We start from the raw sequence: 18,825 nt of genomic DNA on the forward strand, positions 1-18,825 counted from the left end.
ATACATGTATATATAAGCACATGTATAATATACCTTTATATACATATGTATAATATATACATACATGTAAACAATTGGAGAGCCAATTCTCCAATAAAACAGAAATGGCGTTGTTATGGCAACGCTATGTTATGGTCCAAACTGCATATGAAATGTTAAAACTGTCGAAAAGCTATGTATTTGCTGTACACATACACATAGGTTTTATCATAAATGCATCTTTATAATGTGCTCTTGATAACATAGGTGAAGTTTAACTTTATGTGTAAACATGTTTACAGTTTTCACTACTAATTTATACGAAGATAAACTCGAACATAGCGTTGCAGTAACATTTTTATTTTACCGAAGAATTGGGCCGTAAATTATAGCTATTATTATTAATTTGGAAGAGAGTTTTGAAGTCGTCATAATGTATACTGCATTAACGTGGTATTTATAATGACTGAGTTAGAACGTTTTTCAACAAATATATGCGAATATTCGAATACACTTATTTCAATTTTTCACTTTAATTTTTTTTTAATATATATGACATTCCTATATTCATTACAGATGATCCTACTTCATAATTTGAGCCAATAAACAAATATTAAAATAAATTTTCTACCACAAACTTGACAAAATTGAAATTATTTCCAAATATATCGTTATAGCAAATTTATATCACTCACAAAATTTTGAATAATAAAGTATTTAATATTTAATTCAACAAAACAATTTCAAATAATAAATTTCTTACAAAATTCCAAATAAATGTTATTAATTGTTAATAATATTTAAAATATTTCCACCAACGCTCCGTCTATGCAAGTATACCTGAGCTTTCGGGAATAAGCCGAGAATTTATGCAATTGCAAACCCGATGACTCAAAGTAAACAACAATTTGACCCCCAAGAAAGAGGGCAATCCTAATAAAAAGGATGAAAATGTAAAGAAATGTACAATAGATTTAGAAAAGCAAACATTCTAGATTATTCCTATAAAATTGTTAAGAAGCTTCTGATATATTTTATTAGGTTTGTAAAATTTTTAGATAGTTAAGCTCTATATTTATCTAAAATTTTAACAGTGCTGAACTTAATACAATTTAATTTTGAGAACGATTTTTTTTGAAAATGTAATGTTTTATTTAATTAATGTAATTAATGTATATTGTGTAATAATATATCATTTAGCAAATGATGAAAATTATTTTGTCTACTTGTTAGAAAACTACTTTTCTTTCAAAACTTTTTGTTAGTAATAAAAACATATTTTCAAATGTAGCCATTTTTTTATAATTTATTTTTATTAATCAAGACTTTAATGTAAACGTAGCCATGTGTTATTTGTTAACAATACTGATATACATTTGAACGGAAAACATACGTATATAATTTTTTTCATATGCTATAAAACCTCAAAGAGTTCTTCAATAATATGTTATTAGGTTATATAATTGTTCACATCGAATTACTATTTATTTGTTTTTATAAATATTACGTATAAATATAACATTAACATAATTATGTAAGTTTTTAATAAATAAAAATATGTACGTCTTTAATAAATAAAGCTTGAGTGTACAAAAATAAATAAAACTTCATGCCGGGAATAATATCGTTAATTTTGTTATAAGTGTTATATTTGTAACTGCCACAATAAAACTTTTTTTTTTCAAACGAATTTAACACAAATAACAGAGAGCATATAGTATAAATAGCGCCAACCCGTATACTTCTTTGTAAATATTAAACTTAAAACCGTATTATTTTTATTGATATTTTAAATAGGAAAATAAACTCGTGGTGCATGGTATCAGCAAATTGCTGAATCTTCCCGTACCAAACTTTGACAAAAAAGGCAAAATTTTTGAAAAAAATTACTTGAAAATAAAAATCGAATGTTTTTATGAAATATTCAAAACGGTTGATCAGTGTTCTCGAAATCGTCGACTAAAATTGTATCCGCAACACACACACATAACACATACATCCAATTTTTCAAAAGTAGGCCAAAATGTTCAAAAATCTTTGAAACGTAAAGTAAAATAAGAATTTTCATTTTCGATTTTTTTGCGATTACTAAAACTTACCCTACGGGAAAGTTAATAGTATAATCTTTTTTTCTAAAGTAATTAACAAAAAGTTCAATTTTTTATGTATTATTTTATATTGAAAATAAAAAACCATAACTACAATGTCATCTAATCACAGTATAGCACAATCAAGCAAAATCATCTTATGACTGTTAAAAAGTTACTCGTAAAAAGTAAAATAGTATGTAAATATTTCATGTGACCTTAAAAATAAAAATTATGCAGATCAAAGTATTTAGGAAATTTTTCTAACAATTAAATAGAAATAGTGATAAATTTTCTAAATGAATTAATTATTCGACTTTTGTTTTGAATACCTATAACGTGCACTTCCAAAAGTGCAAGTAAAAAAAATGTTATTGACATAATTACATGCTGTTGTAAATTGATTATTTAGATTTGAAAAACATCTGTAAAAAAACTTTTTCATTTCATTATTTTTTTCATAGGAAGTAGATCGATAACACATAATACATAAAAAATATTTCATAATTTCACTCTGAAGAAACAAATGGACTGACCAGATAATATAGCGCAATGGAAAAAATGTCTCGTATATTTTTCAAATTTTTTCTAGTTATTATCAATTAGTAGCTAATTACCGAATTAATTTTATTAAAAATTACTTCAAGAAACGCATTTACAATTGTATTATTAAGGTAGTATACATTTCTCTATATTGATAACTTCAATATTAACATGAAATGTTAATGTAATATTTATACTTTCATTTTCCTTTCAAATTCCTTGATTTTGTTAAGGGTAGACTATATTTTAATTACCATTTGCATTGCAATATATCATTTTCAATTGTCAGTGTTTAGAGCAAATAACAAGATATACAGGGTATCGCCAAGGACGACGAATTCATTATAGCGTGTTTGTTTGAAAATACTTCTTCATAATGATAGTAATGTTTTTTTAATAGATTTATACACGCCATTTGATATCACACGAAGTTTTGACACAGTAGTAATAAACTAATTGATACAATTTGCTAAAACGTTTAATAAAAAATTGTTCGAATGAAAATTATTTTTTTATACACAAATGGATGGTATTTAATTAAAAAGCAATAAGAACAACGATGTTATATATTGTAGAGCAGCCCGTGATCAACGTAAAATATAGAGTTTCTTCTTATAATCAACAAATAAAATATTTTATGCAGCCAGCATAAGATTTTTAAAATCTAAGAACGTCTCATAATAAATTTATTTGCTCGTTACAGATTTTTGCAAACGATACAATCAAATTACAAAAATTGTAATACAAATGTAGAGCCCGGATAAAACAAAACCGATGTTATAAAAATAAAATATTAGATTTGTTTGCCATTTGGCTGTTCCTTTTTACCTCTCGTATGGGGTAAAAAGGGACAGATGATAAATTTGAGAAAAATAGAAACAATCATGTTTCAATTACATCACAGATAAAATTCTAAAGAAGATAGAATTAGAACAGAATAGAACTGTGAAGTAGAGAAAAATAAAATATGAAAATGCCAAAAATTTAAAAATCAATTAATGTATCATATCACTAATTGAAAAATCTATTAATGTATAAGTTACCACTTTCAAATTATATAAGTTATGTAATAAATTAACTTTGTGTTGGATGAAATTAGAAACATCCGTAATAGAAGCTACTCTATTAACTAAAATGTACATTTGTCTAATCATGACCTTGTTGAAAAACATATGCAATGTAAAAACGAAAATAAAATTTCAATGCTAAATTTCAACTTATATCAAATCTTAGTGCATTTGCAAAGTTTATATTTCACTGATTATTGGAAATTGCACATTGAGATAAAGGAAGTTACATTTTATAATAAACATTAAGCAATAAAAATATTCACAGACGCGCTCAATAAAAACTTAAAATTTTAAAATTGTGCAATAAAACTCTATTTTTTTTTACATTGCATTTGTTTCACAGCGCACTATACAAATACAAGCCTATACAGGTGTAATATTTTCTAAGTCTCTAACATTTAGTGCAAACAGGAACTTGACTCATTCCAGGCTTACGGGTATATGTTTGGGATTTGCTTTAATTGTTTTTATTGTTTAAAAATGATGTAAGTATGTATGTAGCGATTATTATATTCGAAGGAAGTTTTGTTACGATGCTGTACAAACGTACAGCATAGAATAAGTAGAGTATTGTTCGGTATTTAAGTCTTGATTGTGATTTAAATAGTATTCCAAGAAAAAGGAATAACAAAACATGGAATAAGTTTATATTTTAAGCATATCCGTATATTTTGTTTGTGTAAGGGTTGTGCAAACATGTAATTCAAACATCAAACATTTTATTCTACACGGTGGATAGACACGAACTAACACATTGAATGCGGATAACGTTTAATATTTATCCTAAGTTTCGTATCTTTAATTTTTATTTGAAATGCATTTTTTGCCACGTTCCGCGTGCAACGTGTTAAAACATAGCTAACCTCTGCAGAGTCTCCTAGTTCGCCACTGGAATTTTGGCTCTTGAGTATATTGTAGATCTTTATGTATGGCGCCTTTAACAACTGAATTTGCGAAAAGTATTATTATAACACTTTTTTTTAAGAATCACATAAACACGTTACATATTTAGAGTGTTTTTAACAATATAGAAATTCAGAATTTATTTTAAAAAAACATATATAATTATTTTTAGCCATGCACGATGGCACAATAATATTTACAGCGCGGTTAACAGTAAACTGGTAGAACAGGAACATATAGCCATAGACGGCAATCATAATACGTAATAAGAGGTCAGACGTGAACTCAAATAAAACAATGATGAAAAATTTTTCAAAAACTCATGATTGGACAGAAATTATTAGTAAAAAAATAATAATGACCAAAATGGCTAGTGCGATGAAGGAATAAAAAAGACGATCAAGACTTTGATAAAAAACATATTCAGCTATTTTATTATATTTTGCTTACCTCCCAAGATTCTCTAGTTAATTCCGAGATATCGTCCTGATTGTCAGATTGTCCGTCCTAATAAATCACATGGCACGACTCAATTTATTAATAATAAAGATAATAGAACATTTGTGTAATAGATATATGAACGCATTACTAATTAAGATTTATGAATATCTCTAAAGGCGCTATATTGAGTTTAACTTTTCTTTAGTCGTCAAATATGAACACCGAGTAGCAACGATTCATATATTTTCATGGTTCTCGTAATTATTTATCGCCCTAACGATGATTAAATTTTCATTAATCATACAAAATACTATTTAAATATTTTCACAACTAACACCTGTTTTGCCCTGAACGCAGACCAAAAATATTGGACAAATACTATTGATAAATTTCAAAGTATCTTTATAAAAATACAAAAATTATTTTTGTCTGACCTTTGCTGCATCTTCGTCACCCCAGTCCGTGTCCTCGTCAATTGGTTCATAGCCGCGCTCTCTTATTTCCGCCTCGTTAAGCTCACCGTACAAATGGGGCACCCATACGTGTAGGAACCGATATAAATCATCCACCCTGAAATTTTTGTGACATAATTTAATTTTCTGTAGTATAATAGTCAAACGTTTAAACTAAAACTAAAATGGGCTATATTTTGATCAAATTGGCAAATTTTACTTGTTCGATTTCTAATTCAAATTTGTGATAACATTATTTCAAGTATAATTTCTTTAATACCGATTAGCTCTTCAAGTCATAAATACCATTTGATTCTGATTTTTATAAATAAATGGAATTAACACTTCAATCGCCACAATATCAGAACAATTTTCACATGGGTCATGGTAACTTTATTAGATAATTTAGTCAAACGCTTAGTTTATACTTATTTATCTATGGTTAAATGCATTAAGAAAACTTATTATTAGTGTACACAAAAAATTTATTTTGCCAAAATTTCTGGGAAACATTATTTTTTATGACACATATAGATGACTGACAATGGCCCTATGTTAAAACTTTATTCTTTTACCAAATCGCTTGTTAGACAAACATGTCTTATATTTTATTGTCTTTTTTCCTTTAATTTTTAGTTTTTTTATTGTCATATTTTAATTAGCTCTAGTATATACGCCACTGAGGGCAGAATAAAATAGAATAAAATTGAATAACAAAAAAACATATATATTTTAATATCTGACACTGACTAACAATGCGCAATAATGAAATTTAATCAATTAATAGTAGTTGTTCGCGCCAATCAAAGCATGCGAATAGAAAACAAAAAATCATCAAATAGATAATTATAAAAATCAGGTCAATTCAATCAATACATAATCAAAACATATTAAATTTGTTATAAATACTATTATAACTTATAAAATAAATATATACAGTTATTCAATTAAGTGTTTTACATATGGTCCTTCGAAAAGTAAATTCAAATTCAATCAAACAAGATCCCTAAAACATTGGTCCTTCGAGCCGGATTCAACATCATCCTAAATTTTTTATTGGTCCATACGAGACGGATGTGACGTCTAGCAATCGAAGGAGAAATCAAGCAAAACAAGCATAAACCAAGTAAATCAAGATTAAATAAAGAGGAAGTTCAAAATCAAGATAAGAAGTTCAAATTTGGAGCTACAGCTACAAGCACAAGCAAAGCAAGAAACCAGGTTATTCAATTACATTTCCTTCTTATCAATCTTTCCTTATTCAATTAATGAAGTTTAGTACGATCTGTGACAAGATGGAATCGTTAATAACTTTAAAATCACTCAAAACAAAGCAACTAGAAATTAAATCGCAATTAGCATATTGCGAAAAGATTTGCAATCAATGGTCACACATGCCTGTGTGTGAATTGAATATTTCTGAAATAAGCCGTTTTAAAGAATATGTAAGACCTAATTTTGACTTATTTGAAGATACGGTTATCAAAATAGCAACTTTACTTGATGATGAAGAAGAAATTGATAATTTATTTGATAACGAATTAGAAGAGTTTTTTGATAAATACCAAAAATGCTTGACAACATTATCAAAGCTTAGGCTAGCAGCCTTGAATAAATCAGATACTAGTTCGGAACTCAATTTAAATTATACCAAAACAACAAATAATGCAGGTAACATAAAACAGCCTCAATTTTATTTACCTCAATTAAACATTTCTAAATCAATTTCGGTTTCAAATCATGAATCTAACTTTAAAGCTCAAGTAGATATATCTTCAGAAATACGCAAACCATACGACGATAAACAATACTTTACTGAAACGGAAAAACAACGCGAAGAGTATTCTATTACTAATACAACTAAGACTATTGACGGAAGTTTTGGTACTATAATTCAATTTGCAAAAAATATCAAAGACATAGAATATAGTAGACAAGAAACATTAAAACGTCATATTTCATTTGCAAACAGAAACCAATTCACCGAATATGATAACTTCATAAAAGCAAGCATACCTAAAATAAGTTTATATTTACCTCATGAAGACGTGTTAAAGTCAATCAATTTAACAACTAATTTTCGCGTAATTTTGGAAGCACCTTGTAAATCCGATACAAGTCTGCTGTTAACTGAGCTACAACTTGTTAGACCGAATATCCGAAACGAAATCTGTTTCATTAAAACAAATTTTAAAATTTATACTTCAATACTAACGGTCGATATAAAGAGAGTGATCGAACAAGTTTTAGTTCAGATAAACGACAGAAAGATTCACCAAACAATTCGGGGAAAAACCTTCAATAACAACATAAACATGAATCAACAACATACGTTCTTATCAATACGATGTTCAGAACAATCACCTAAACAAAGCATAACTGAACATCTTAAAATATTCGAAATCCCCAGAAATTATTTTAACGTTCATAGTTCATTAACTACAGCTGATACAATAATGAAATTTTTTATTAACAACAATCTCACTAACATTTTAACGCAAGCTAAACTCAATCTTTATGAATTGAATTCTAACCATTCAAAACTTTTCTTTCCAACTCCAAATCGTCTAAGCATGAAATTACATATCTATACATATAGCGCGCGAATGAATGTGTTTTTCACTTCAAATTCTAGCTATAAAATAAAATTGATAGTGGAAAAGTCTAGAATAGCACTATCAAAACACATAGCATTCTTATACCTCAAACTAAGTGAGGTACAATTATTAAAAATTCTTGCGCGAAAAATGAAACGGGCATTAAGTATCGCGTTTGATAAAAAATTATATTGGAGCGATCTTACTATCACTCTAATATGATTAAAATCTCTATTTTTATAAATATAAAATCGCTTTTGCGAATATATTTTATTTATTCAAAACAGAAATGTATGCAAACTACTGGTTACATACAATTTATTAAAATCATTGTAGTGTACTAAAGCTTTGCAATGCGCCAAGGTCCACCTTGACTTCTAACTAAAGACTGCATCGCACGATTAACAATTTTGCAATTTTTGCGATTGAAATATGAATCTGAATTGCAAGTTTAGCATGTACTCATTAAACTGGTACGTATTATGAATCTCAACTTTGTTCAAATACTAAAATGACAAAGAACAGAACATCACAGAGTTTATTAATGATTAACAAAATGAATAAATCACTTAATAAATTGATAAAATCAAAACAAGTCATGACAATCAAGCAAACATACTTAACTTAAGTACGCATTAACAAACCATTGCAAAAAACATTGGTTCTAACAATCAAGCAAGACATACCTAACTAAAGTACGCATTAACAAATATTTAAAACTAAAGACATTGACATCATTCTTAGGTGAAATGGAATTTTGCACGTTGGGGTTCAAATCAAAACTCAAACCTAAAACTTTAACTTATTACAAATGTCACCCCATAGCGCTGTCCAAAAATCCATTCATCTATCAATTATCGATACCATACCTACACATGTGTATTTAAATATTATATCTTTACTACTTATATTTGTTAACAAGATTAAATGAAAAAATGAAGGCTTTTATATGTTATTTTATCGCATGTCTCTTAAACACAAGATATAATGAATATAGTATTATATTTGAACTAATATCTGATTTAGCGACAAAATGGTTGATGCATAAATCTTGCAAAATCTATTCATAAAACAAAACAATAAGACTTGCTATGAAATGTTATAAACTTTTGCAAATAAATAAACTTAATCGAACTAAAACAAGATTACGAATAACATGGAAAAAGAAACTATATCGTGGAATCATATTCAATCATGGCTTATATTTCAAACCTCAAATTATTCACACTTCGGAAGAATTCAAACACAGATCGGAACATAGTTGAATATTGCTTAAACTCCAATACAAAAGATACTGATCACTTCCATATTCAAAATTCTTAAACCTCAATTTGCTATGTGTCAATGCTTGATATCTTCGAAAACAAGCTTACTCAACATCAGCAACTTCAAAACACAAGAGCACGTGGAATATGGAGTCAGAATATGCAAACTTTTTTCGTCTGCAAATGCAACCATAATATTCAGTTTAAGGAGACAATGTCACGGTGCTCCTATAAGACAATTTAGAGAATACTGAACTGATTATTACTGATTGGTCTTATAGCACTTAAAAAAAAAAAAGATAAACTATGATTTCCAATAAGAATCAAGAAATGCAGTTCATTAAATTTGAGTGTTACCAAAACCACTAACATCTACTTAATTAATTCACATTAATGAAGATTACCAATTATTTTGAAATCTATATTTCAAGGCCGGGAGAATTTTTCTTTGATCTTTTTCATATTTGGATATTTCAACATTTTTATTGCCTCACTTTTGACATGCCATTGAATTTTCTACAATAATACGAACAAATATGTTTGTATTGCTCTCGTAAACGATTTTCAAATACTTTATGTGATTTGGCATACTATAGAATACATTTGTGTATTCCGAGTATTAGGTACCGGAGTGGCCGCTCCGGCTTCGGATTGATATTTTATTTTACTTTTTAACCCTTTCGGCTCGGATGGCGATGCACCGGCGGCATAGTCATTTTACCGTTGCGCTCGGATGTCGCCGCTCCGGCGGCATGGTACGTTTTACCGTTCCGCTCGGATGCCGCCGCTCAATTGATTAATTTATTAATTTTATAAATGAGCCGTTCAGTGCACACATCGACTAACTCCGAAAGTCAGAAAGTGGCAACTTTTTTTAAACTTTAAACTTTTTTTTAAAATTCGGATCTTCATTGTAGTCACACTTAAATTGTATATCGTTGGGTTTGGACCTTTCTATTCTAAATTCAGCGCATTTTAGGCCAAATTTCTGGACACCCTGTGATGGTTACTTTTCTGTTATTGATTTATTGTTCTAAATAAATAAAAAATAGATAAAAAATCTTAGTGAAGCATTCGGCTTAGCTACAATGACGCTTTTTTCTTAAATATTTTTATTATATTGTATCAACTATCTGGTAAAATTATGTCTCGATTTTTTTTCGCACGTGACTCAATAATAACAAAATCTTGAGTTAATAGATTAATAACTATTTTCACCGACCAGAAATTTATTTTTAATTAAGTCAGCTCTTATTTCCGTACTTTGAACAAGTTTCAATAAACTTCAGGCAGTTTTAATATTCTTGTTTTGCCGGGTACACGAATTTTAGTAAGTTATTTTTTCAAAGTTTGTAACGTCTTTGATGTCTTTTATAAAACTAGATGAATTTTTTTCGAGACCCACAACACCCTACAGTTCTGTGTTCTTATTCGTAATTCATGAATTTGAAACCCGAAATCCAACCCAACCAGAACATATACACTACAGAACGGAGTTAATCAAAATGTCTTCTAAAATAAATGACTTATGGATTCAGTGGTCAAAAAAAATTTTCGTTTCACAGTGGCAATTTTCATTCTTTTGGAAAATTATTATAATCATAAAAAGTTATGATTATACCAAGTTCTTTCCCACTAATATCTCAGTTTTTTCAAAAAGTGGAGTTAGTCGATGTGTGCACTGAGCGGCTCAAATAAATATGTAACAAAATTAATTTATTAGCTCATGAATCCCATAATTTTTTGAGATATAAATTTTACTGGAAATGTTATTTTATATATATTATATATTTATTATAATGGTAATAATTTTGGTAACATATTAAATTTAATTTTTGTTTCCTTGTCTATCAGGATTTATTATTTTGTAAGCCATTATAATAGATATTATAATAGAAGAAATTATTTTTTAAACAATATAGTATGGTTTTGAGCGCATTTTTTATTAATTTTTAAATTTTTCTATTTTATTATCATAATAACTATATTTAAAACCAATATTACCCCATTTTGGAAAAATCCGATACAAAAAAATATTTCGAGTTGAGAGATATGTATAGCACAATAATATTCCGAGCGCAGCGTACCGACTAGCAGTCCGACTCCCGAGTGGAAAGTGTTAATTATGATGTACAAAAATATGTTATAATAATTAATCAAATCATCAATTGACATTCAAAAAAATAGTAGAATGCCAAAAAATCAGACATTTGATATACTCGTATATGGACTCAGAAACAAGCATGATTCATATTGGTCCTAGAAATTGTACGAATATCAATTTTTAGTCGGAAAATATTATATTATCGCTGATTTAAGGTCATTTCTTTGCCATTTAAATTTGAAAAAACAATACTGTGAAAAATCGATCCGTGTCGAAAATTTGATAATACTGGAAAATTCGCAAACAATGCTATAGCATTAGTAAATATCTCATCACAAAACATGTTAAAATTTTAGCAAGAAAAAAAAAACAAATATAGAAACGTTACAACCAACTTAAGCAGGCTGCCAAATAGGGTGTAACACATTTATAAGCTCTTTCATTCATTCAATATTTGTATTTTTTCATTAATTTGATTGCCCATCAGATACAAATTTCAATGGTCAAATTCAAAGTCACAGCAAAGCGTGGCTGGATATGCTAGTAAAATATATAAAATCTCAAATATGATCTAATTCGTGCGACGCGACATTAGAAACAATTAACGCAAACAGCTTTATTTTTCTCGGGTATTTGAACACAAATTTCGGACTTAAACAAAGAAATATTTTCCATTGTGACTTTTATTTTACCTATTTCTTGGAACGCTGAACCAATATTCTGGTCGCATCTTTTTCTTGCCGTACGACATAACTGAGGGCCGGCGTGCGGGCGGTTGGGTTGCTGCGGCCAATGGTCGACCCATTCTTAATCGCAAGTACAGTGGCGGATCAGGGCAAGCACGTGCGGCTCGAGGTATCAGCTCTGTGGAAAATGTTTTATTTTAAAAACTATGCTTAAATTCACAATACGACATCATATATGAGAATAAATTAATTTCTCAACGATAAATTTATCTATAACATTAGCACAATTACGCCTGATCAAAAGTGAAATACTATTATACGTTGTTTGCTACATATATTTCATCTACATCTTCTAATTTAATTATGATGTAACCAGAAAAATTTATCGCTGATAATCAAAATGTAAATGCTTACAATAGGTGGAAGGGAACAAGAAACAATGGGAGACATACAACTGACAAAATCCTTAGATTATTTATGCGCTACTGTTATATCATTCGTAAGTCCGAAAACCGGTGAAATTGTTAAAATAAAATCATTTTAGTCACTTCAAATGCGCAGAATATTATATCAGTATATAATAATCATAAAACATGTCATTAAATTTACGCGATAAAGAACCAAATACAATTGAAATTGGAATAAATAATTTTATATTGCATAAATAGGTGTTATCGATATAAAAGTAGTACATAAAAGTCAAATAGTGGTACAATTATAAACAGTAATTATTTTTTTCATGTTCAAAGAATTATGCATAAATTGAAATTATTATGCATCACATTCTTTCCTTATTTATTAACATTTTATCGACCGCTGTCAAATAAATCGGATTTTTGTTTGTCAACGCTAATGGGCCACAAGCCAATTTATCGGCCTTGCAATTACAAACTCTGGCATATTAATCGACAATTAAGCCACTACTGGGTGAATCATCCACGCACGGTCGATAAAGTGTTAACTCGCAATTTGCATAGCACTAAGACTCAGTTTTAGAGTCAGTAGTATTTTTAATTTAAACAATCCGGGTGCATTGTCCTACAAAATGAGTCAAAATGAGACTATTACTTAAACGATTCATATGCCATATCAAAACTCATCTTGAAACCAATTCGATATACCAAATTTTAACTTCAAATGAATTGTCGCAATACCAATAAAAACAGATAAAAGTGAACTCATTTTCGAAACCTAGCAAATTAAAATTAACGCAGTTGAATTAATATCAGTTAGGAACATACTGCTTATAAATACGAAATAATAATTTACAATTGTTTCAAATTAAAATTATTATTTTATATATATATATATATATTTTATATATTCATTATAATCGAGTATCAAAAATTGGTAATTTGGAATTTTACAAAAAAAAATGATCAGCTTGATGTTGGAATCGTTTAAATAGGAGAGTGGAACCGAATTTTATGGCAATGCGCCCAAGCCTCGAAAAAAGTTATTCATGAAGACCATGCAACAATTAAACAGAACAAATTACAGAATGATTAAATATTTGGCACGTAAAATACAATCAAATGTGACTGAAATGATTATTGTGAGAGACCAAATGAATTGAAGACAAGATTGTTGTGAAAAGCATGCACCAAATGCGTTATTTGGTAAATATCTCAGCCCAAAATAAAATGAAGTGCAAAATAAATTCATGCTCAATATAAAATACAGGTCATCACATTGACAAAATAGATCAAATGTATATTTATGTCCAAATCAAATTATCATTAAAATTTGGATCAATAATAATTTAATATAATAATTATTATTAAACATTGAGACCAATTTGTAATTTTTTAAATTTTGTTAGAGAATTTAAAGTTATCATATTTAATATGATTTGACTATTATACATTGCAGCAGATCTGGTGATTTTCGAGAAGAAGAAAATAAATAAATAGAAATACAAGATGTAAATAAAAATTGTAATTATTCATAGTAAAGCTTAATTATGTGAAAAGAGTACGACAGTTGAAACCAAAAAATATCAGTAACATCGACCTACCCAAAGAATCGAGTTGCTGATGCATCGGTGCATTAACTGTTAGGGACATGTTAAATATGATGTTAGTAATTTATATCTTGACAATCAAGTAAAATTATAAATTTGAAATTTATTTTTCGACATGTAACTAAAATGCTAAATCTGTTGAAATCAAAATGTGCATCGATGAAAGCATTTTATATGAATGATATGAATGTTGTCTACGCATATTACAATTGATACCTGCTGAAATGACATTTACTTTACTCTAATTAGCAATACCATTCAATTGAAAATTATCTTAAAAAATTTTTGAATACAATCATTACTGATGTCAATTAATTAAAAATCATCTACTAACAAAGAATAGGAAAATGTAATACCAAACATATTGATTGGATTTTTAGGATAAGTGAAAAACTACATTGAAATGTTAAAAATACATTAGAAATTAATCTTCAAACTAAATTTCTATGAAGTAATAAAACAATGTCCACAATTTCTTTAAATATTTGAAGTTCAAGATGAAAAATCTATTTTTTGTATAAATTGTTTCAAAGTACTTGAAACTTTATCATAATGATAAAAACAATTATTTTATTTTAAATTCGGTGATTTAATAGTAAAAATTTATATGCAAGTAATTTTGTCTATTAATATTTGTTAATTTTCATAATAAAAAGGTCAAACTTACTATCAAATGAGACAAATAAGTCTGGCATATCATCAATCGAAACCATACTCCTGTAGTCCAATTTGGGTGCAGCTGTTTGTGGCCTCTGAGGTTTATTGGAACTGGATGAATCGCGCATAAAAGTTCCAATTGACGACCTCCTGAAATATGAAAATGAATGAGTTATTTCATGGCTTCATGTATCATTTTATTAAAATTACTACTGTTTGTTGCAGCATATTTAATATACACCATAAAGTTCTTTTCCGTTAATCCTCACTTGCATCTAAATTTATTGTTTGTTTTTTTCACTACATAAATATTTATCCGCATAACCTTACCCGGTCGGGGGTGTATTCGGAGCACCTCCAGAGCCGGCGCTCTCCTCTGAAGGTGTTTTGCTCAGGAACAAACCTGTGCCCAATTCAGACACAAGATTTATTGGAGAACTGTTATTTTTGGAATCCAAAGGCAGCAAGATAAAAGTTTTAAATTGAATAGTAAATTATATTCATATTTACTATTCATATATTCGATAATAAAAATGTGCATACCACCAATAAACTTTAGATTCATATTTTAAAGCAGTAACAATTAACTCATACAGACTTTTCTCACCTTGAGAATACTTTTGAAAACATTGATGTATGTTGAGGGTCTGCTGCACTTGTTGGCGGTGTTTGTTCTTCACTGCCTGTAAGTCCTTCAACCCATGCTAATGGATATGACAATCGTTTTAACATCTGAAAAGTAGTCACAATTGTGAAAAACTCTCAAGTAAAAATTATCATTAAATTCATACTTTATTCTTTTTTGTCTCCTGCTTGTCTTGGTCCTTTCCATCAGCGCCAGTAGCGTCTTCTAAACTGAAAGATACTGAAGAGGCTTTCTTTCGTCCACTCGTATCAATGTGTGGGGCCAATTTATTAAGGGGGCTACCATTATTCAGTGTTTCTGTTGCATTTGCAGGAGGAGCAATTGTGACTGGAGGCACCCAATCGGAGGACAGGACTATGTCAGCATCTGTGTAAACCTAAATCGCAAAAAAACGTAATAAGGGTTGAGAGCCCAAAAATTACAATTTCAACATTCAACAGACACATTTAAATTTAAATTAAAAAAATTTAGTGATGTAAACAGCATTACCAAAAATATTTTATTGAAATATGTATTGTAATAGAGGATTTAATTAAAGGCAAGTGATTAAACAACAAAAATCAAAATAATTACAGCAAAGTTTAGAAAAAAAAAACAAAACGTAACATGAATTTCAAAATAATATTTTGCATCCGAAAACAAGCATAATAAGTTTCTAAAAATATAAACTAAACCATAACATAATTTAAATTATTTCAAACATTAATAAAACTCATCTGTGACAATGATCAAGAAATTGTATGAAATGAATAATGAAGCACATGTTGCATGATATTTACAGTATTATTTTAATTCTTTTTTAGAACAACTGTACCTTTTTGGTATTCATTGGTGGAATAATAACAGGAGGTGGGACTGGTTCTCTCATATCAATACCAGAATCATAACATGACTGTTTGGTCATCTGTTCCGAGTCCTCTGGCCTTATTTCAACTGCTGGTGCAGATTCACTAGTTTCTGCAACTTGGGCAATAGTAACATTTATATTATTAGGAACTGGTACTTGAACTGGTGTCTCTTGTGAAGATCCATTTGAGTCTTGGTCATCCAACGAGCGGTCTTTACTGGGAATTGCCCAATGTTGATCAAGCAAAGAGCGTCTTCGTTCTTCTAGCGTGCTGGTGACATTCATTGTTGCGGCGGTAGCATTAGGTGGAGCAGAACCACCTTCTGATTCTGTTGAGTCACCTTGAGAACGCTGTGAAAAAAAGTAATTGAGAAATCACTGAGTTAACAAAGTTAACTTATCCATTGGCTAGTTTACAGAAGTAAACATAAAAGTTAAATTAAAATAATTTCTGAGCTTTGGAGCCGTTCAAGTATTACGTAAGCACTATATGGAGGCGGGGGGGTTGTTGATTTGCTTATTTTGGGTTGACATGGGGAGCAGGGAAGTCTGGATGATGATTACGTCATAGATAGTATTTTTATTTTTTTACATCAAGTGCAAAATATTTACGTAAGCATGGGGGTAGGGGGTAAGAGCTTTGCTTACTTTTGCTGATAAGGGGTATGGGGGGGGTAAATAAATGTAATAAATCTGCTTACGTAATACTTGAACGGTCCCATTACTAATATCAGATAAAACTTGCTAAGACTTAAGATTTTTATAGTTTATAACAATAATGACTCTAATGAACTTTGTTAGATGGACAAGTAATTACATTATATGAAATTTTAATTGAAAAATAGTTCTTTTTGATGGCTCGACAATTGATATTATAAAATTGAAGCGTAATAAATAAAGTAAATATGTACTACAGTTTTGTGCTTACCGATAAATTTGTAGGTGTGACAAGGTCCCTTTCGAAAGCCTTAGGAAATGCATCTCCTTCTCTTTGTTCAGCATAAGAGCAAATACTCTCACCATCTAAATCTGTTTCTACCCCACCTAGTTCTGGGAAAGTTTCGTCCTAGTAAAAAATAATCATTCAAATTTTTGTAACAGTGAAATGACTCAATTATTCAGCAGATTTAATATTTGCTTCCACATTGAATACAATTGTTCACTGAGCATTAGAATATACTCAAAATATAATAAAAGTGGGCAAAAAAAGACACCAAAATCAAATATTAAAAACAACAGAGAACAGAAAATACAAAATATTTGATTACCATATTAAAAAGTTACATTTAAAAAATTCATACCTTGACCAGCAAAGAATCTTTTCCTGGCGAATGAGTACAAGTCTTTGATGGGTGATATATTTCAGGTTTCTCTGAACTGCAAAATAAAATCATTGTATTACTTTATTTTTTTTATTAAATATAACTCATTAAATTACCTTTCATTTCCTATATGACCAACTCTCATATGGGCTATATCATAATAAATTGCAGAATTGACTACGAGATCCATAGGAGCTATGACACCATAACTTTCTGGTCCATGCTCTATCACAAGGGGGTCTGATACATTAGGATCGAACATCACAGCATTTGGGGTAACTAATAACACACCTCCTACTACGCCCTGAAAATAAAAATGATGATTTATGTATGTAGTCCAGAGTAAAAATAATTTATGTACGTTATTTATGCTTTAAAAACTAACATTTTTTAACTTCGAAAATCTATTCATTTTGTATAAAAATAAAGGTTATATTGAATTGTTATATTAATAAAGGTTATATTAATAAAGATTTGTTACTGAATTCATTCAATAAAGTTATAAAATTAAATTTAAAATCAAGTTATATTTTTAGTATGAAAACTTAATCAATTTTTCGCTTCTGTTTCTCAAATAAATATATTGTTTAAAAATCAGTGCGGATTTCATAAAAATAATTCTACTCTCATTTGATTAATACTTTTAAAATGATTTGCTATTTAAAACAATTATAAAATATTTCTTGATATAGTAGAATATTATAATTTCTAATTCCATCGTTAGGCTATTTAAATTTCACATATTTTACTAATTGATCAAAAGCAAATTACCCATTAAACAAGCGAATTTAGAACCTCTTTTATTTAACATCAATCTTTAAGAATTTACTACCTTGTGACAAATCTTAGTGATATTGTTCTATTTACAGATTATATCAGCATTAATGTTAAAGCAAACACTCTTAATTTGCAATGTACATAAAATCTTGTTATATCAGAAATAGCAAAATAGTTCAAAAATATCAATTTCGTCTCAAATAAAGGAAAAACTGAATTCTCTCTTGTGTAACAAACAAATCAATTATCTAGCAATATTACTTTGATGGCAATCAATATTTGGTTAAATCTCATTACTAATTCAAAAATCACTAAATGTAGAAAATCACAACTGAGTTTAATACCGTAATTAATTTAAATAGATATTTTCATCACCATCAAGATATTGCAACAGCGATTTCACATGAGCTTCTCGCAAAAGGTTTT

At 28.8% G+C, this 18,825-nt stretch overlaps 1 protein-coding gene across 4 annotated transcripts in view; it reads right to left on the reverse strand.

The window, feature by feature from the left end:
* LOC113369877 (TLD domain-containing protein 2-like) overlaps positions 1-17,923 on the reverse strand; it is a 31,525-nt gene extending 13,602 nt beyond the window's left edge. Inside the window, exons 1-12 of one of the 4 annotated variants that reach the window (XM_026610478.1) lie at positions 17,739-17,923; positions 17,602-17,677; positions 17,229-17,366; positions 16,268-16,651; positions 15,599-15,829; positions 15,415-15,539; positions 14,818-14,957; positions 14,145-14,180; positions 12,134-12,305; positions 5,458-5,593; positions 5,033-5,089; positions 4,549-4,623 (exon numbers count right to left, since the gene is read on the reverse strand). In XM_026610478.1, the coding sequence (XP_026466263.1) occupies positions 4,549-4,623; positions 5,033-5,089; positions 5,458-5,593; positions 12,134-12,305; positions 14,145-14,180; positions 14,818-14,957; positions 15,415-15,539; positions 15,599-15,829; positions 16,268-16,651; positions 17,229-17,366; positions 17,602-17,677; positions 17,739-17,884 (1,716 nt within the window). In that variant the 5' untranslated portion in view covers positions 17,885-17,923. Of the gene's footprint in view, positions 1-4,542; positions 4,624-5,032; positions 5,090-5,457; positions 5,594-12,133; positions 12,306-14,144; positions 14,181-14,817; positions 14,958-15,414; positions 15,540-15,598; positions 15,830-16,267; positions 16,652-17,228; positions 17,367-17,601; positions 17,678-17,738 lie in introns of all 4 variants that reach the window. The other 3 variants (XM_026610477.1, XM_026610479.1, XM_026610480.1) reach the window with 3 other exon arrangements.
* Positions 17,924-18,825: the final 902 nt, after the last annotated feature.

The sequence above is a fragment of the Ctenocephalides felis genome, unplaced genomic scaffold (assembly GCF_003426905.1).
Source record: "Ctenocephalides felis isolate EL2017-DRISC unplaced genomic scaffold, ASM342690v1 CF-g0.4_SCAFFOLD_01492, whole genome shotgun sequence".
Taxonomy (NCBI): Eukaryota; Metazoa; Arthropoda; class Insecta; order Siphonaptera; family Pulicidae; genus Ctenocephalides; species Ctenocephalides felis.